At 42.3% G+C, this 21608-nt stretch overlaps 1 protein-coding gene across 11 annotated transcripts in view; it reads left to right on the top strand.

The window, feature by feature from the left end:
• The window catches only part of ppfia4 (PTPRF interacting protein alpha 4), a 774853-nt gene that overhangs the window by 599660 nt on the left and 153585 nt on the right, over nt 1-21608 (top strand). For all 11 annotated transcript variants that reach the window (XR_010020122.1, XM_063065583.1, XM_063065586.1 and 8 more), the window contains exon 4: nt 1216-1290. Coding sequence is in view for 10 of the 11 variants with exons in the window: in XM_063065583.1 (XP_062921653.1) it covers nt 1216-1290 (75 nt within the window). In the remaining variant the exon portion in view is untranslated. The remainder of the gene's footprint in view (nt 1-1215; nt 1291-21608) is intronic.

The following is a 21608-nucleotide window of genomic DNA, read 5'->3' as shown; positions in this document are numbered from 1 at the left end:
TTAGCTAAGGTGTATGTAAACTTCAGACTTCAACTGTATATAACTTTCTGATGGACTTTGCTGATCTATTTGGGTGGGGATCTTCATTCACAATTTGAAGAAGTAACCCTTTACTCCTGGTGATTGGTTGCTAGGTTTGCTTCCAGATGCTGACATATAAGGGAGAGCAGACTACTTCTGGCGTTTGGACTCCTGGTGGCTGTGCAGAGTTTTTGCATGCACGTTTCAGGAAGATCTCACTGCATTTTGATGGATTGGAAACCTTGAGGTTTATTGTGCTTCAGGTTGAAGTGGTAGTGCCTTGTTTGCCATGGGAATAATGGATGAGATCGTGGTTTATTGTGCTTCAGGTTGAGGTGGTAGTGCCTTGTTTGCCATGGGGATAATGGATGCCATGGGGATAATGGATGAGATGGTGCATCTGAGAAATGTCCGGCGGAGCAGCAAACCCTGGAGTCTGCTCTCTGCTCTTTCTAACTAACTTGATTGGGTTGATTGCAGGAGGCAACAGTTTCGGAGTTATTTCCTGAATGCAGTCATTTCCAGTGGATTTAATCTCCCTAATCCCTCCCTCTGAAATTCACGAATTTTATTGCATAACTATTCAGTCCTTTAACTCTTGATTTAGCCTGACATAAAATTCTCAGGAGATTTAGTTCTCAAATTCAAGTTCAAATTTGTGACAGCATTGGAAATAAAGTTTCTTATGTTGTGATTCACAGTCGGACTTGTATTAAGCATGCTGTTCTGTGATGGGCTTTGTTCTCCGGTGTGATAAAGTCAAGTATCAGTTGTATACTCATTCAGAGTCTTGAAGTCAACTGAGGAATAACCATCTAGGTTTGTGAGTGGCAGTAGTTACTCTATTCTGCTATGCGTACTTAATGGAAAATGGTCATTCATTGTGATTTTCAGAAGTCCCATAATTTTTAGATAATGGTGTTCTACATTTATGCAAGTTATTGATTGAGTACAAAGAATGTTTTCTAACTAAAACTGCACGTAACTGCTCCTCACAGCATTGAAGTGAGTTAGGTAAATTGCTACCATTGGTGGGTGTTGGTGTGAAGTTGGGCCCTGATATTCGTTAACACATTTGTTACTTTTGTACTCTTGCTTTAATCATAACTTTTCAAGTCACCAATTTTATTAATTTTAACTGAGGTGATGAACTACAAAATGCCTGAATACATTTGCTATTCTTAATTCCACAAGGTTCGTGAGCGACTCCGAGTTGCTCTGGAGAGGGTATCAACGCTGGAAGAGCAATTGTCTTCAGCCAACCAGGAGGTAAGAACAAATTCCTTCAAGCCTGTTTGTTACAAACTTACTTGAGTTCAGCTCTGTATTTGAGTACTGATGAAACTATTGAAATTTGTTGAAATCCTCTCCTTGAGATCAGCATTGTTTGGTTAGGGTAGGATTGACTGTCTGGTTTATCTACTTCTCACTTCCTCTCATTTCTATCAAATGGAGTCAACAATCATAGTATTAACTCTGAATATCTTTCCTTGCATTTGCTTTCTTCAATTGATGCAGTAATGTATTAATAGATTAAATTCTTTCCTTTAAAAAAACAAATCAAACTCAATTAAATACAAGTGATATTAAGTTTACAGAGATTCTCTTATGTTGTAGGTTGACAACCGATTGAGTGACTTGTTCTGATGGTTTAGAATTTCCAATTAGTATTCCACTTTATCAGGCTTTATTTACCTGTTGTGGAACGCTAATTATTAAGATGAATTTTGTCATTGGCAGAAGTGTAACACTAGTCATCATTAACTAAAAAAAATACAAGTTTCCTACAAATATTGAGTCATCCTGGCAGTGTAGAAATTTCTTCTGAAGTTGAGTGTCAAGTAAAAAGAATCTGTCATCTAACAGGCTAAGCAACCAGTATTTTTCTCAACCAGTAAACAAGGAAGTGAAAAGCACATTATTTTCATGAACAGGGAATTAAGTTAAAGTCAGGATATCCAGTTCAAATTAGGGAATAAGCAATAATATCATTATTTGGCTTAAAAGTTAATACAAAAAACACTTTCATATAACACAGGCAATACAAAGGTTATCAGTTTTCCCTTTACCTTAGCGCATTGTTAAAGCTTAGCTACATTTCATACAAGGCATAACATTTTCATGAGCATCGAATGACGATTCTGAAGCTAAGCTATTATTTCTTATGGCTTGTTTGAAATTCCTGATGATTTCATCACACTGAGTCCTCTTTCCAAATCTACCAATTGCTAAGTTATTTATCCCTTTTTTTTAGTAACTAAAGTGAAATCATGCAAAGGAAGTAATGCACAGTTATGTTAATACCCTGATGAATATTCTTCTTTCTGCAGTGTCTAGAAAATTGCTTTTAGATTCTTGGAAACTCTGGACGATCTAGAAAATTGAGAATCCCTCATTCTATCCAATGCTCCATTCAAGTTGATTGTATGAAGGAGAATTTTCATTTGTGATAGTTTAGAACCAGTTGAGTAATAGAACTGCAGGTAATTCAGAGCAGAATTTCTCACTCAAAACTTCAAGCCTGCTCTGCCATTCAATATGATCATTGCAGAACATCCATCTCAGTACCATATTAACTCACTCTTTCTATACCCTTGATGCAATTTGTACCTAGAAATTTATCTTTTTCCTTAAGTGTGTTGGGACTTGGCTGCTATGTCCTCCATGGTTGATTAGTCCACTTGTTCACTGCCCTCTGGTTGAAGACCTTTCTTTTTGTTTTCGCCCTAAATGTTTTATCCTGTATATAGAGACTATGGTCCTCACTTTGAACTTATAGCTATGGAAAACCTCTTCCTTGCATAGATGCTAGCTCATCATTCAAACCTTTATTGAAGTATTTGCACCACGCATTTCTCTGCTTGGCTGAGTTGAATAAGACTGTTCCTGCTAGCTCCAGGGGAGTCCTCATCTCCTTAGTTATAAATAAGCCTGACTTCAAACAAAAAAAATGTCAAATTAAGCACAGGATATACATGGCAAAACTGTACGTCATTCATAGTACTGCTTATTTTCTAATTTATAGTAAAATTAAGAATATCAGAGTAAGAATTATGTTTAACATCACTGCATCTATCGTGATATTTATTGTTTTGCAGCAGCAGTTCATTGCAATACATAGTAATAAAAACTATAAATTACAGTAAAAGTATATCCAAAATAGAACATTAAATTGACCAGGTAGTGCAAAAAGAGAGGGAAAAATACTAAGGAAGTGTTCATGGGTTCATTGTCCATTCAGAAATTTGATGGTGGAAGGGAAGAAGCTATCCCTGACACGTTGACTGAAGAAAGATGGTGCTGGTGAGCCATGGCAACGTGTTGCAGGCAGCTTACAAAACTTCTAAATATACTTCTCTCACTGCAGCTTGCAGCTTGTAATTTCCTTTTAAGCGACATAATTTGAAAAGTCTCGATATACTGGCTATTTCACGAAGGACTCGGTGAATTTAACTCTCAAGCATGCTGGTACAGCACCTTTAAGGGGACAAAGATAATTGCAATGGCCAGAAGAGGGGAAGACTGCCAAGCCAGACTGCAATGTCAAGTAATGTAAGTTCCTCTACCCACCATCTTGTTAGCAAATGTATAGCTGCTGGAGAACAACATTAAGAACCAAAGGGCAAGATTGCTATTTTGGAGGGAAATGAGGAATTGCTGTGTTCTGTGTCTCACGGAACATCTAATGATTAAGTGCCAACCACTTTACTTACTCTCCTCCCTGATCCTGATTGTAGTTTACATACCACAAGAAGCCAATGTTAATTAGGCACTTAAGTAAGACATAGGAGCAGAATTAGGTCATTCTGCCTATTATGGCTGTTCCTGGATCACACTCAACCCCATACAGCTACCTTCTCACCATATCCTTTGATGCCCTGACCAATCAGGAAACTATCAACTTCTGCTATAAATATACCCTCCGACTTGGCCTCCACCACATTCTGTGGCACAGCATTCCACAGATTCACTACTCTTTGGCTAAAAAATTTCCTCCTTATCTCTGTTCTAAAAGGTTGCCCCTCAATTCTGAGGCTGTGCCCTCTAGTTCTGGATACCCCCACCATAGGAAACTTCCTCTCTACATCCACCTTATCTAAGTCCTTTCAACATTTGGTGGGTTTCAGTGAGATCACCCGCATTCTTCTAAATTCCAGCGAGTACAGGCCCAAAGCTGCCAAACACTCCTCATATGTTAACCCCTTCATTCCCGAAATCATCCTTGTGAACATCCTCTGGACTCTCTCCAATGACAACAAATCCTTTCTGAGATATAGGGTCGAAAACTGTTGACAATTCTCCAAATGCGGCCTGACTAGTGTCTTATTAAGGGTCAGCATTATCTGCTTGCTTTTATATTCTATTCCCCTTGAAATAAATGCCGACATTGCATTTGCAGCCTTTACCACAGACTCAACCTGTAAATTAACCTTCTGGGAGTCTTGCACAAGGACTCCTAAGTCCCTCTGCACCTTGAGATATTGAATACTGCCATCATCAAACAAAAAACAGCCCACCCTGTTGGAGTTCAAATCATAGTTGTAGACATCAATCAGGCTTGTTTGACAAAATATCTGCTCAATTATCAGCACCAGAGGTCCTACCACACTTGACCTCTGCTACACTATGATTAGAAATGCGACCATTCCATGCCTAGACCACATTTTGGAAAATCTGAACACTTAGCTGTCCTTCTCCTGCCTAAACACAGGCAGAGATTAAAGAGCAGGGCTTCAGAGATAAGTACGACAAAGAGGTGTTTGCAGGAGGCAGAGATTGTTTCAATTCGGTGGACTGGGCTATGTTCAGGGACTCAACAGTGGAGCTGAATGAATACTCCATGGTTGACATGGACTTTATAAAAACAGTCATGGACATGTGTCTCCCCACAAAATCATTTAGTCTTTCCCAACTGGAAACCCTGGATGAACGATGAAATCTGCAATTTGCTAAGACTGAGATCAGTGACATTCACATCTGGTGACCAAGTAAGATAAAAGAGGTCCAGGTAAGATCTGTAGAAAGCCGTCTCATGTGTGAAATGGCAATTCCAGAGCAAACTTGAATCACTGAAGGATACTCGACAGCTGTAAGTACTCTACTGCTTCAAGCATGCCTAAGAAGAATGTGGCAAAATGCTTCAACGACTATCGTCCAGCGGCACTTACATCCATTGTGATGAAGTGTTTTGAGAGGTTGGTGATGAAACATATCAAAGCCCACCTGAGAAGTGATGTGGATCTGCTCCAATTTGCCTACCATCACAACAGGTCCTCAGTAGATAGACATAGACATACTTTATTGATCCCGAGGGAAATTGGGTTCCGTTACAGCTACACCAACCAAGAATAGAGCATAAATATAGCAATACAAAACCACAAACAATCAAACAACAATATGCAAACTGTGCCAGATGGAAATAAGTCCAGGACCAGCCCATTGGCTCAGAGTGTCTGACCCTCCATGGGGGGAGCTGCAAAGTTCGATGGCCACAGGCAGGAACAACCTCCCATGATGCCCAGTGTTGCATCTCGGCAGAATATGGTGGGAGTCCAACAGCAAAAAGTTCAATATCTGGGCTACAAACACGTTCCTTGATTGTAATATGATGCCATTTCATTGGGTCTTCACTCAACCCTGGGGCACCTGGTCAGTAAGTTTCACACCCTTCCCCTCAATACTTCCTTGTGCAGTTGGATCCTCGATTTCCTCACTTGCGGAGCCCAGTCAGTTTGGATTGGCAAAAACATCTCCTCCACAATCTCCATCAGCACAGGTGCACCACAAGTTTGTGTGCTTCGCCCCCTGCTCTATTCACTCTATACCTATGACTGTTAGGCTAAGCATAGATCTGATAACCATATTTAAGTTTGCTGTCGACCCCACTGTCATTGGCCTAATCGAAGGTGGAGACAATTCAGCAGAAGGAGGAAGATTCAGAATCTGGCTCAGTGGTGCCACAACAACAACCTCTCGCTCAATGTCAGCAAGTCCAAGGAGCTGATTATTGACTTCAGGAGGAGAAAACCACATGTCTCTGAGCCAGTCCTTATTGGGGGCTCAGAGGTGGAGAGGGACAGCAACTTTAAATTCCTCAGAGGATCTGTCCTGGGCCCAGCTGTTTTGAAGAAAGCATGGCAGCATCTCTACTTCCTTATAGATTTGCAAAGATTTGGCATGACATCTAATACTTTGACAAACTTCTATAGATGGGTGGTGTAGAGTATATTTACTGGTTCAGGAGAGTATCATAGCCTGCTATAGAAACACCCAAAGTCCTTGAATGGAAAATCTTATAAAAAGCCGTAGAAACAGCCCAGACCATCATGGGTTAAGCATTTCCCACCATTTAGCACATCTACATGGAGCATCCATCACCGAGGACCCCGTCCATCCGGGCCATGCTCTCTTCTCATTGCTGCCATTAGGAAGAAGGTGCAGGAGATTCAGAACTCACACCACCAGGTTCAGGAATAGTTATTACCACTCAATTATCAGGCACTTGAATCAGAAGGGTTGGCTTCACTCAACTTCACTGATCACATCATTGAACTGTTCCCACAAACTATGGACTCACTTTCAAGGACTCTTCATATTATGTTCTCTATATTTACTGTTTATTTATTTGTTATTTTTTCTTTTGTATTTGCACAGTTTGTTGCTTTTTGCACATTGGTTGTTTGTCTGTCCTGTTGGGTGTGGTCTTTCATTGATTCTATTGTGTTTCTTGGATTTACTGTGTATGCCTGCAAGAAAATGAATCTCAGAGTTTTATATGGTGACATATATGTACTTCGATAATAAATTTACCTTCAGTTGAATTTACTTTAAAAGTGTGTCTTCAGGCTCTCATGAGAAGAGGGCATGTCCTGGGTGATGGTGGAACTTCATGATGGATGCTGCCTTTTTGAGGCATCGCCTTTTGAAGGTCTTGAATAGATTTCAACTGGGATTAAGATATTATAATATCTAAACAGCTGCACAGGGACCATGTGTAATGAGGTGTAGTAATCTGTAATTGCTGCTTAACTTGGGCATCATAGATTTTTATTACACATCATATTTGTCTATGATTTTTGATCCCTGGATACTTTATGGTAGTCTCGATAATTGCAACCTTTCTCACTGAATTAGTGAATGTGGTCTTTCTCCTCTTGAAGTAAATAGTAACTGTCTCTTGTTTTTGAGGAGCTTGAAGAGCGATGAATTCTTTTTGATAGCTTGTCTTTGTCACTAAACAGTAACAATGGACATACTGACATTAATCTCACTTCATGGTTCAAGATTAAATGATAATGATAGTTCGCTTGTCTCTGATGAAGCACAATTAGGATTTCATCTTCAGTTTCAGATGATCATAACCAAGGATTGTTCATCAGCATATTATTACATTGTCAGTTTATATTTCAGTCTGACCTGATGCATGAGATTGGCATCCTGATTCAGAATTTGATACCAAAACCTGAAGATAATTTACTGCATTACAGTAGTCAGGAATTGCTTCTTGCCAAAGTTTAACAGATATTTCTGACAAACACAGGTAAGGAATTATTCTTAACCACTGTGGCTAAACGTGAGATAAAGGTTTCAAATCTTTCAAGCATGTGTCAGTATCCAGAGTCCAGAGCTTTTTAAAGAAATAGCCAGTTTAGTCATGGTGTAATGTTTATGCTGCACTAATGCTCGGGCAATAGTTTGCAGCTTACAAGATGTCAGTGTTGGAGAATGATCTCTCCATTTGGTTTTACACTAACATCATCAGAGAGGCTGAAAATATGATTTTCAAGAGCAACATGACTTGCTTGGACCTCACTTATAATGTCATCCTGAATAAAGAATGTATTTCCAGTATTTCAAGGTAATGTTTCCGTTTTGTATGGGTGAATTTCTCATTCTGAATGATATAGGGATGATTGTCAAATTTCCCTCTGTTTGTAACAAACCTAAAGTCTGACAAGATGCAGGACATGGATGTGTAACATGAATCTTAGAAAGGTCAGTCTTATAGATTCAAGTGGGTTCATTAATTGGTCTTGTCCAACATTAAACAAATAACAGCAAAATGATGATGCCAATACACACCTGCCCAATGGCAGGGCATACAGAACAAGAATAATTCCTAACCATATTTTTGAAACAAAGTCATTGATGCCTTATACTCCAGACAGTAACAATATGACGCTGGCTAATGCTGGAGGCAGCCAGAAATGTATTTGTATGGATGATTCAATTTTGTCAATTGAAATAAGTTAAAAATCTCATTGCCTGGTACAGTGGCATGCAAAAGTTTGGGCACTCCTGGTCAAAATTTCTGTTACTGCGAGTAAAAGATGACCTGATTTCCAAAAGGTATAAAGTTAAAGATGATACATTTCTTTAATATTTTAAGCAAGATTACTTTTTTATTTTCATCTTTTACAGTTTCAAAATAACAAAAAAGGAAAAGGGCCCGAAGCAAAAGTTTGGGCACCCTGCATGGTCAGTACTTAGTAACACCCCCTTTGGCAAGTATCACAGCTTGTAAATGCTTTCTGTAGCCAGCTAAGAGTCTTTCAATTCTTGTTTGGGAGATCTTCACCCATTCTTCCTTGCAAAAGGCTTCTAGTTCTGTGAGATTCTTGGGCCGTTTTGCATGCACTGCTCTTTTGAGGTCTATCCACAGACTTTTGATGATGTTTAGGTTGGGGGACTGTGAGGGCCATGGCAAAACCTTCAGCTTTCGCCTCTTGTGGTAGACCATTGTGGATTTTGAGGTGTGTTTAGGATCATTATCCTGTTGTAGAAGCCATCCTCTTTTCATCTTCAGCTTTTTTACAGACGGTGTGATGTTTGCTTCCAGAACTTGCTAGTATTTAATTGAATTCATTCTTCCCTCTACCAATGATATGTTCCCCGTGCCACTGGCTGCAACACAAGCCCAAAGCATGATCGATCCATTCCCATGCTTAACAGTTGGAGATGTGTTCTTTTCATGAAATTCTGCACCCTTTTCTTTCCAATCATACCTTTACTCATTGCGGCCAGAAAGTTCTATTTTAACTTCATCAGTCCACATGACTTGTTTCCAAAATGCATCAGGCTTGTTTAGATGTTCCTTTGCAAATTTCTGATGCTGAATTTTGTGGTGAGGACGCAGAAAAGGTTTTCTTCTGATGACTCTTCCATGAAGGTCATGTTTGTGCAGATGTCGCTGCACAGTAGAACAGTGCACCACCACTCCAGAGTCTGCTAAATCTTCCTGAAGGTCTTTTTCAGTCAAACGGGGGTTTTGATTTGCCTTTCTAGCAATCCTATGAGCAGTTCTCTGGAAAGTTTTCTTGGTCTTCCAGACCTCAACTTAACCTCCATTGTTCCTGTTTACTGCCGTTTCTTAATTACATTACGAACTGAGGAAACAGCTACCTGAAAACGCTTTGCTATCTTCTTATAGCCTTCTCCTGCTTTGTGGGCATCATTCATTTTAATTTTCAGAGTGCTAGGCAGCTGCTTAGAGGAGCCCATGGCTGCTGATTTTTGAGACAAGGTTTGAGGAATCAGGGTAAAGCTTTGAAATTTGCATCACCTGGCCTTTCCTAACGATGACTGTGAACAAACCATAGCCCTAACAAGCTAATTAAGGTCTGAGATCTCGGTAAAAGTTATCTGAGAGCTCAAATCACACACATCAAAGTTGCTGGTGAACGCTGCAGGCCAGGCAGCATCTCTCAGAAGCGGTACAGTTGATGTTTCAGGCCGAGACCCTTCGTCAGGACCTCAGCCTGAAACGTCGACTGTACCTCTTCCAACAGATGCTGCCTGGCCTGCTGCGTTCACCAGCAACTTTGATGTATGTTGCTTGAATTTCCAGCATCTGCAGTATTCCTGTTGTTTGAGAGCTCAAATCTCTTGGGGTGCCCAAACTTTTGCATGGTGCTCCTTTCCTTTTTTTCACTCTAAAATTGTACAAAAAAAATAATACACTAATCTTGCTTAAAATATTGAAAAAAATGTTTCATCTTTAACTTTATGACCTTTGGAGATCAGTTCATCTTCTACTCACTGAACTATTCACAATAACAGAAATTTTGACTGGGGTGCCCAAACTTTTGCATGCCACTGTATATTTTGGTAGGAGTGTTTGGCATGACCAGGGGTGCCCAAACGTTTGCCTGCCTCTGTATAATTTGGTAGGAGTGTTTGGCATGCAGTCATTAGAACAAGAGGTGCACAGCTTCTGTGTTCAGTTTTTACTGTTAACAGTGTGACAAATGGACTTTATTACAATTCATCAAGAACTGAGTCACATTTCCCTTTTCTCCTTGGAGCGACAGTGACTTGAAGTGACCTGATAGAGGTGTATATGATGATGAGAGGCATTGATCGTGTGGTTAGTCAGAGGCTTTTTCCCAGGGCTGAAATGGTTGCCATAAGAGGACACAGGTTTAAGGTGCTGGGGAGTAGGTACAGAGGAGATGTCAGGGGTAAGTTTTTTACTCAGAGAATGGTGAGTGCGTGGAATGGGCTGCCGGCAACGGTGGTGGAGGTGGATACGATAGGGTCTTTTAAGAGAGTTTTGGATAGGTACATGGAGCTTAGTAAAATAGAAGGCTATAGGTCAGCCTAGTAATTTCTAAGGTAGGGACATGTTCGGCACAACTCTGTGGGCCGAAGGGCCTGTATTGTGCTGTAGGTTTTCTACATTTCTACATTCATTTATATATCAGATGTAACCTAAACAGACAAGGAAATGCATTGATTGCGTTAACAACCAACACAACCTAAGGTTATGCTGGTGGCAGCCCGTAAGTGTAATCAGATGTAATCAAAACATATGGAGAAATGCACTGTTTGCGTTAACCAACACAACCTAAAGTTATGCTGGGGGCAGCCCCACAAGTGTTGCCCACATTCTGCTGTCAACATAGTGTGCAGCATATCAACACAAGCAACAACAACAAAACAACAGCAAATCAAGTCCCTTTCCCACTCTCCCTGCACCCACTCACACGTGGACAGGACTCCAGCCCCAGCACAGGATGCCTCTGGCTCAGGCTCACAGACATAACGCCTTTCACTTTTGGACACGTTGACCCAGGGGCTTCGACCATCAGGGCTCGGCTTCGATCTACAAACTTTGGGTTTCAATTTGCACTGTCGACCCCAGAGATTGCCAGTCACAAGGCTTTGAACTGACCCAGAGATTGCCAATCACAAGGCTTTGAACTGACCCCAGGGCTTGCCAGTCACAAGGCTTTGAACTGACCCAGAGATTGCCAATCACAAGGCTTTGAACTGACCCAGAGACTGCCAATCACAAGGCTTTGAACTGACCCCAGAGCTTGCCAGTCACAAGGCTTTGAACTGACCCCAGAGCTTGCCAGTCACAAGGCTTTGAACTGTCCCAGAGATTGCCAATCACAAGGTTTTGAACTGACCCAGAGATTGCCAATCACAAGGCTTTGAACTGACCCAGAGATTGCCAATCACAAGGCTTTGAACTGACCCAGAGCTTGCCAATCACAAGGCTTTGAACTGACCCCAGAGATTGCCAATCACAAGGCTTTGAACTGACCCCAGGGCTTGCCAATCACAAGGCTTTGAACTGACCCAGAGATTGCCAATCACAAGGCTTTGAACTGACCCCAGAGATTGCCAATCACAAGGCTTTGAACTGACCCCAGAGATTGCCAATCACAAGGCTTTGAACTGACCCCAGAGCTTGCCAGTCACAAGGCTTTGAACTGACCCCAGAGCTTGCCAGTCACAAGGCTTTGAACTGTCCCAGAGATTGCCAATCACAAGGTTTTGAACTGACCCAGAGATTGCCAATCACAAGGCTTTGAACTGACCCAGAGATTGCCAATCACAAGGCTTTGAACTGACCCCAGGGCTTGCCAATCACAAGGCTTTGAACTGACCCAGAGATTGCCAATCACAAGGCTTTGAACTTTGGGCTTCAAACTCCAGGCTCGCATGAACCTCAGACCCTGAGATTTGCTGATCAGGGGCGTCACTGGTCCTCGTGCCTCCTGTCTGCATGGACCTCTTTTTCAGGGTCTCGCTGGCTCAGAGGGAGTCACCAACCTGAGGGCTCATCATCCCTCACCAATGGGGCTCAGCATCCTCAGTCATTGACCATGGGGGATCACTGGCTTTCTACTGCAGAGTGCTCCAACTTGGACTCCAGCTCCTCTTCTGACTGTTCATTTACCCCCCACCCCCGACTTAACTCTAACTCCCCTCAACCCTGTCCCTAAAGCCTAACAAACTTGTGTTGTTCTGTATTTGAGGCATTCCAAAAAAAAAAAAATCAGAAGATTGATTCCTGAGATTAAAGTGTTGACTTCCAAGGAAATGTTCAGTCAGTTGGGTCCGTAGCCAATTGGGATTTAGAAGAATGAGAGCTGATCATACGAAACTATAACATTCTGAATCGGTTTGACAGCTTAGACACTGAGAAGATGTTTCCTCTCAAAAACAGTTTCAAACTCATGGGAGTGCACATCTTGCACAATTTTTCATGGTCCCAGAACACATCCTACACAATCAGGAAAGCTCACCAATGCCTCTACTTTCTGAGGAGGATGAAGAGAGCTGGACTTTGCACATCTATACTCATGTCCTTCTACAGATGCACAGTAGAAAGAATCGTAACGTGCTGCATCACCTCATTGTATGGAAACTGTACTGTGGTGGACAGGAAGGGTCTACCACGGGTAGTTAAAACTGCCCAAACGTATCACTGGCAGCCTACCTGCCATCAAGGGCATATATACAGAAAGGTGTCGGAAAAGGGCCAGTAACATCATGAAGAATCCTACCCACCCTGGTCATGCACTGTTGGTCCCACCCCCACCAGGGAGGAGGCTATGTAGTAGCGTCCATGCCAGGAACTCCAGACACAAAAACAGTTACTTTCCCCAAGTAGTAAGGCTGATCAACACTTTCACCCACTAATCCACCACTCCACACTGCCCCCCCCCCACCACCACCACTGTTTTATCATTTCTGGTCAGAGTCACTTTCTGTGCCTAGCATCTCTTTATGGACATATAATCAGCCTATGTATATAAGCAACATATATACTTATTATTGTGTACTTTACCTTATTGGTGTTTTTTGTGCTGTATTGGATAACAATTAATCTGTTCGTCTTTACACTTGGGTACTAGAAATGACATCTGAGTTGGATGATCAGCCATGATCATAATAAATGGCGGTGCAGGCTCGAAGGACCGAATGGCCTACTCCTGCACCTATTTGCTATGTCTCTATGTTTCTATTAAACAATCTTGAATCTTCAGAATTTCGGGGCACTGTTCCAGTATCAGGGGTTGCCCATTTCAGATGTAGCTGAGAATTCCTTGGAATTCTTTACCCCACATTAGTTGTGAGGAAGTCATTGAATTTAATGAAGTCTGAGAGTGATACCTGGGCAGCAAGGATGATAAGACTACTGGGGATAGTAGGAAAAAGGAGTTTGGGCCAGCATCAGATCAGATCCTACTGAAAGGTGGGACAAGTCTGAGGAGTCATTTGACTTATTCCTGTTTTCTTATCTTATGTTCTAGGTTGAGGATTGCCTTTTTTTTTATCAATGAGTGATATCTTTGATCAAAAAGAAGTGGAGGGATTAATACTGTCTGGCCATATTCATTGCAGCTACATAAGGCTGCAGTGCAGCTGCAGATTTGGGACTGCTATTTTGAATGTGGGTATACACTATATTGCAATGTTTACATTGCTTTCTTCTCAAGGAGAACAATCATTCACTGACCCTTCACTCACAAGCAACAGGGTACTGGTGGAAGTTTAATTTCAAGGGAGAGCTGAGGACCAGCTTGGAACCACGCTAACACTATAATGTATCATATTGAAACTTTATGGTCGGCCTTGCAGCAGCTACAGTTTGAAACTACAGGAGGATTTGACTCCCTCTCTCTCTGTTCAGGATTGGTTCTGAACATTTGTCTAATCCTGAATAAACTCCCTTCACTCCTAAATTGTGCAATATAGTTTGTACTGGTGCACAACCAGAATCATTTCACCACGTTAGTGAAGGTTTAATAACCAATTCTGCACTCTGTGATATGAAAACAGCTAATGCTAAATCCTGAATATTATGTTGCAGCTCAAAATAAAATATGCTCATTTATATTGTAATAAAATTTTATCTTCCCAAGCTATACAAAATGTGTGAATTAGCATTCAACGATGATATGCCGGCATGGTGTTAGGTTTTTATATCCTTTCCTTTGGTTTTTATATTCACAGGCAATCCTCCAATTCAATTTATCACCTGCAGGAGTTCTAATGGCCAGCATAACCTTGAAAAGCAGCCTATTTTTGCAGCATATGACTAATCAGAGAGTGAGCTGTCAAGAACAAAATTCGCCCACACATCTTCACAGAGGCCTTAAGATTATTGAATCCCAATGTATTTTTGAAGGCATAAATGAAGTTTAGAACATAGTACAGCCTGTATCTTTAGCTGAAGCTGCTGGTTATTCAGGCTAAGCTTATGTCCCAAATAATTATGCGTTGGCAATCTCTAATAACTACTACTTTGAGACCATTATTAATGGAGTCATAAGACTACAGAAAGTCTTACAAAACAGAGAAAGAAATTTGGATCAATAGATCCATGCCAGTGGTTGTACTTTGCCTCAGCCTCATTGGTCTTGCTTTTTTAAATTTATTATTTATTTATTTACTTACTTACTTACTTGCTGGCATACAACGTCCTCCCTTCGAGCCGAGCTGCACAGAAATCCCCCAATTTAATCCTATCCTAATCACAGGACAATTTACAATGACCAATTAAGCGACTGACTGGGATGTCTTTGGACTGTGGGAGGAAACCAGAGCACCCGGAGTACAGCCACGCAGTCACGGGGCAAACATACCAGCTGCTTACAGGCACCAATGGGATCTCTTTCGTGTTCTGTCCCCAGCTCAACGAAGGATAAATTCAACAACTTCGCAGCTGTTATTCTATAGAGTAATCTGAATTTTTGCTGAAAATGATATTGATAGTCAAATTCAGGATTAATGAAGGAAACCCAGTATTTTTATTAAATGCATGTTGTGCCTAACTAATGTATCTTTCAATGTAGCAACTCTGTAATGTTTCTCAGAGCAATCCCGTCAGTTCCATTCCTGATTCATTTACCTGTCACCACTTTCCTCACATTTGATGCTCTCATCTGCCATGTACAATAGAGACAACTTGCAGTTGACTATTCACATAACAACCAGCATATCTGAAGGACAGAAAAGAATAGAGTCAGAAAATAGAAGAGCACATATATTGACAGGGTAGGACAGGGTAAGGAAGTGTTCGTGAGAGGAAAGAAGTCAGAGCGTAAAATAGAAAGATTTTGATAACGAAGGAAGGTTAACTTTATTTGTCACATGTATATCAAATCATACAGTGAAGTGTGTCTAGGGCCAACACATTCCGAGGACGTGCTGGGGTTAGCCCACAAGCGTCTCCATGCTTCTGGTGCTTGCATAGCATGCCCACAACTCACTGACCCGCGTCTCTTTGCAATGTGGGAGGAAGCTGGACCACCCGGAGGAAACACACAATGTTACAGGTAGAATATACAAACTCCTTACAACCAGTGGTGGAATTAAACCCCTGTTGCTGGTGCTGCAAATTGTCATGCTAACAGACTTTCGAGAAACATTGTTGCAGCTCTATGAACACTGTTTCACAGCTGTAATTTTGCATCCAGTTATAGTCACCGCATCTTGAAAGACGTGAAAGCACTAGAAAAGGTGCAGAAAAGAGCTTGTTGTATGGTTTTGAGGGTCCGGAGAAGCTAATTATTCTTAGAGGATGAGAAGTGATTTGGTACAGGTATACATATTACAAATAATTTTGACAAAATGAATGAAAAGAAATTATCCCCATGATGGGAGGGTGAAGAATTAGAGGACCTCAATTTAAAGGGCAGGGCATATCCCCATCCATGTTGCTAGTGGCATGCTTGTCTTATGGACTTCAACATTCTGACAAACTGCTTTTGAAAGCCCACTTCTGCAGTTCTCCTGTCATCAAAACCCAAGTTACTTGAGCACTTTTAATCAACATGACAAGGAATTCCTTTTCACTCAATGAGCTGTCATTAAATGGAATTGATTTCCTTAAGGCACAAGGATTACTGCCACTTTCAAATGAGAATGAATGCTTAAGGTGTAAAAAAATACTCTAGAAATACTTTGGGGAATGGAATTGACTGAGTTCATCTTGGATTACTACCCTTGTTTAATGTCATATCCAAAATATGTTGCCTCCAATAATACAATATTTCCCAAGTATCATGGCTTGTATATGCTCTCAAGTCTCTGGAACAGGCTTGGACCAGCAGCCTCATTCAAACCAGAGTACCATCAACTGAGCTACTGGTGAAGACAGATCAAGTGAGTGAGGGACATTTGGATGTAAAGAACACTATGTGTGAGCAACAAAATTTTGAAGACTTCGGTTCCTTAGGGTTCAATTAAGGTTGACAAAGCCATGAATTAGAGTCTTAGCATAAATGGACTGAGACTCTGAAATCAATCAATTAATCAACCATAAAAATTAATATTTATCAACTGTTAACATGTCATAAAGGAGAGGAGGGGTGGCATTACTGGTCAGGGATACTATTACAGCTACAGAAATGGTGGGTAATGTAGCAGGATCCTCTTTTGAGTCAGTATGTGTACAAGTCAGGAACAGGAAGGGAGCAGTTACTCTATTAGGAGTATTCTATAGGCCCCTTGGTAGCAGCAGAGATACCGAGGAGCAGATTGTGAGGCAGATTTTGGAAAGGTGCAAAAATAACAGGGTTGTTATCATGGGTGACTTTAACTTCCCTAATATTGATTGGCACCTGATTAGTTCCAAGGGTTTAGATGGGGCAGAGTTTGTTAAGTATGTCCAAGACGGATTCCTGTCACAGTATGTTGACAGGCTGACTTGGGGGAATGCCATACTAGATCTAGTACTAGGTAACGAACCAGGTCAGGTCACAGATCTCTCAGTGGGTGAGCATCTGGGGGACAGTGACCACCGCTCCCTGGCCTTTAGCATTATCATGGAAAAGGATAAAATCAGAGAGGACAGGAAAATTTTTAATTGGGGAAGGGCAAATTATGAGGCTATAAGGCTAGAACTTGCGGATGTGAATTGGCATGATGTTTTTGCAGGGAAATGTACTATGGACATGTGGTCAATGTTTAGAGATCTCTTGCAGGATGTTAGGGTTAAATTTGTCCTGGTGAGGAAGATAAAGAATGGTAGGGTGAAGGAACCACGGGTAACAAGTGAGGTGGAGAATCTAGTCAGGTGGAAGAAGGCAGCATACATGAGGTTTAGGAAGCAAGGATCAGAAGGGTCTATTGAGGAATATAGGGAAGCAAGAAAGGAGCTTAAGAAGGGGCTGAGAAGAGCAAGAAGGGGGCATGAGAAGGCCTTGGCGAGTAGGGTAAAGGAAAACCCCAAGGCATTCTTCAATTATGTGAAGAAAAAAAGGATGACAGGAGTGAAGGTAGGATCAATTAGAGATAAAGGTGGAAAGATGTGCCTGGAGGCTGTGGAATTGAGCGAGGTCCTCAATGAATACTTCTCTTCGGTATTCACCAATGAGAGGGAACTTGATGATGGTGAGGACAACATGAGTGAGGTTGATGTTCTGGAGCATGTTGATATTAAGGGAGAGGAGGTGTTGGAGTTGTTAAAATACATTAGGACGGATAAGTCCCTGGGGCCTGACGGAATATTCCCCAGGCTGCTCCACGAGGCGAGGGAAGAGATTGCTGAGCCTCTGGCTAGGATCTTTATGTCCTCCTTGTCCACAGGAATGGTACCAGAGGATTGGAGGGAGGCGAATGTTGTCCCTTGTTCAAAAAAGTTAGTAGGGATAGTCAGGGTAATTATAGACCAGTGAGCCTTACGTCTGTGGTGGGAAAACTGTTGGAAAGATTCTTAAGGATAGGATCTGTGAGCATTTAGAGAATCATGGTCTGATCAGGAACAGTCAGCATGGCTTTGTGAAGGGCAGATCATGTCTAACAAGCCTGATAGAGTTCTTTGAGGAGGTGACCAGGCATATATATGAGGGTAGTGCAGTGGATGTGATCTATATGGATTTTAGTAAGGCATTTGACAAGGTTCCACATGGTAGGCTTATTCAGAAAGTCAGAAGGCATGGGATCCAGGGAAGTTTGGCCAGGTAGATTCAGAATTGGCTTGCCCGCAGAAGGCAGAGTGTCATGGTGGAGGGAGTACATTCAGATTGGAGGATTGTGACTAGTGGTGTCCCACAAGGATCTGTTCTGGGACCTCTACTTTTCGTGATATTTATTAACAGCCTGGATGTGGGGGTAGAAGGGTTGGTTGGCAAGTTTGCAGACGACACAAAGGTTGGTGGTGTTGTAGATAGTGTAGAGGATTGTCAAAGATTGCAGAGAGACATTGATAGGATGCAGAAGTGGGCTGAAAAGTGGCAGATGGAGTTCAACCCGGAGATGTGTGATGTAGTACACTTTGGAAGGACAAACTCCAAGGCAGAATACAAAGTAAATGGCAGGATACTTGGTAGTGTGGAGGAGCAGAGGGATCTGGGGGTACATGTTCACAGATCCCTGAATGTTGCCTCACAGATAGATAGGATAGGTAAGAAAGCTGTGGGGTGTTAGCTTTCATAAGTCAAGGGATAGAGTTTAAGAGTCGCAATGTAATGATGCAGCTCTATAAAACTCTGGTTAGGCCACACTTGGAGTACTGTGTCCAGTTCTGGTCGCCTCACTATAGGAAAGATGTGGAAGCATTGGAAAGGGTACAGAGGGGATTTACCAGGATGCTGCCTGGTTTAGAGAGTATGGATTATGATCAGAGATTAAGGGAGCTAGGGCTTTACTCTTTGGAGAGAAGGAGGATGAGAGGAGACATGATAGAGGTGTACAAGATAATAAGAGGAATAGATAGAGTGGATAGCCACCGCCTCTTCCCCAGGGCACCGCTGCTCAATACAAGGGGACATGGCTTTAAGGTAAGGGGTGGGAATTTCAAGGGGGATATTAGAGGAAGGTTTTTTACTCAGAGAGTGCTTGGTGCGTGGAATGCACTGCCTGAGTCAGTGGTGGAGGCAGATACACTAGTGAAATTTAAGAAACTACTGGACAGGTATATGGAGGAATTTAAGGTGGGGTGTTATATGGGAGACAGGGTTTGAGTGTGGGCACAACATTGTGGGCCGAAGAGCCTGTACTATGCTATACTATTCTATATTTTATGTTCTATAATTATGGAGATGTCACCACTGCTAGTAGTCTATATATCACTGCCAATGAAGCAAATGTGTATGAATGCTTTAGATGTTGTTATAAGATCAAGTTTCACAGTACCACAGTACTGCAAGTGACATGGCAAAGCCAGCAGCAAACAATTTGATAGATTCTATGTGAGCATTACAGTAATTGCAGGCCAATTCTTCAGTGCTTTGGTTTTTAATCTGTGCACATACTGAGCGGGACGTGTAAGCATAAGAGACCAATAAGATATAGCAGCAGAATTAGGCTATTTGGCCCATCGAGTCTACTCCATCATTTCATCATGGCTGATCCAATTTTCCTCTCAGCCCCAATATCAAGCCTTCTCCCTGTATCCCTTCATGCCCTGACCAGTTAAGAATCTATCAACCTCTGCCCTAAATACACATAAATACTTGGCTTCCACAGCTGCCTGTGGCAAAGAATCCCACAGATTCACAACTCTCTGACAAAAAAAATTTCTCCTCGTCTCCATTCTAAAAGGAAAATCCTCTGTTCTGAGACTGTGTCTCGTGGTCTTAGACCCTCCCACCTGAGGCAACATCCACTCTATCAAGATGTTTCACCATTCAATAAGTTTCAATGATCTCATCCCTCATTCTGTTGGATTCTAGTGAATACAGGCCCAGAGCCATCAAACACTCTTCAAATGACAAGCCATTCCATCCTGGAATCATTTTCTTCAACTTCCTTTCAAACCTTTCCAGTTTCAGCACATCCTTTCTACGATAAGCAGAAGAACTGCTAACAATACGCCAAATGAAGTCTCACCAGTCCTATATAAAGTCTCACCTTACATCCCTGCTTTTATATTCCAGTCCTCTTGAAATGAATGCTAACATTGCATTTGCCTTCTTTGCCACAGACTCAAACTGCAAATTAACCATTAAGGAATCCTGCACAAGGACTCCCAGGTCCCTTTGTGCTTCAGTTTTTTGTATTTTCTCTCCATTTAGAAAATAGTCAACCCTTTTATTCCTTCTACCAAAGTGCATGACCTAAGGAGCTAATTATCAATTTTGGAAAGTCACGGGATGACGAGTACGCTCCAGTCTACATTAACGGAGACATAGTGGAGAGAGTGTCCAGTTTCAGGTTTCTGGGAATACATATCTCAGAAGAACTTACATGGTCTACTAACACCACTACAATAGTTAAGAAAGCACAGCAACGCTTGTTTTTCCTCAGGACACTGAAGAAAGCTGGTCTACCTGAACAGATGCTGGTGAGCTTTTACTGCTCTTAACATACTGCATCTCTGTGTGGTATCTCAGTTGTACAGCAGCTGATAGGAAAGCACTTCAGCGGGTCATCTCTAGCGCACAGAAGATCATCGGGACACAGCTACACTCACAACACACTGGAGGAACACAGCAGGTCGGGCAGCATCCGTGGAAAAGGTCAGTCGACATTTCGGGTCGGAACCCTTCATCAGGGCTGTAGAGGGAAGGGGCAGATGTCCTATAAAGAAGGTAGGGGAGGGTGGGAAGGAGAAGGCAGGGAGGTTCCAGGTGAAAAACCAGTAAGGGGAAAGATAAAGGGGTGGGGGAGGGGAGGCAGGGAGGTGATAGGCAGGAAAGGTGAAGAAAGAATAGGGGAAAACACAATGTGTAATAGAAGGAGGCGGAACCATGAGGGAGGTGATAGGCAGCTGGGGGAGGGGCAGAGTGACATAGGGATAGGGGAAGGGAGGGGGAGGGAATTACTGGAAGTTAGAGAATTCTATGTTCATACCAAGGGGCTGGAGACTACCTAGACGGTATATGAGGTGTTGCTCCTCCAACCTGAGTTTAGCCTCATCATGGCAGTAGAGGAGGCCATGTATGGACATACCTGAATGGGAGTGGGAAGCAGAGTTGAAGTGGGTGGCTACTCGGAGATCCTGTCTGTTTTGGCGGACGGAGTGGAGGTGCTCGACGAAGCAGTACCCCAATCTGCGTTGGATTTCATCGATGTAGAGGAGGCCATACCGGGAGCACCGGAAGCAACAGATGACCCCAACAGACTCACGAGTGAAGTGTTGCCTCACCTGGAAGGACTGTTTGGGGCTCTGAATGGTGGCAAAAGAGAAGGTGTAGGGACAGGTGTAGCACTTGTGCTTACAGGGATAAGTGCCGGGTGGGAGATCCGTGGGGAGGGACGTGTGGACCAGGGAGACGCGGAGGGACCGATCCCTGTGGAAAGCGGAGAGGGGACGAGAGGGAAAGATGTGCTTGGGGTGGGGTCCTGTTGAAGGTGGCAGAAGTTGCGGAGCATAATGTGCTGGATCCGGAGGCTGGTGG

This window comes from Mobula hypostoma, chromosome 13 (genome assembly GCF_963921235.1).
Source record: "Mobula hypostoma chromosome 13, sMobHyp1.1, whole genome shotgun sequence".
Lineage (NCBI taxonomy): Eukaryota > Metazoa > Chordata > Chondrichthyes > Myliobatiformes > Myliobatidae > Mobula > Mobula hypostoma.
The sequence above is the reverse complement of the archived record's forward strand: the minus strand, read 5'-3'. Positions and strand labels throughout refer to the sequence as shown.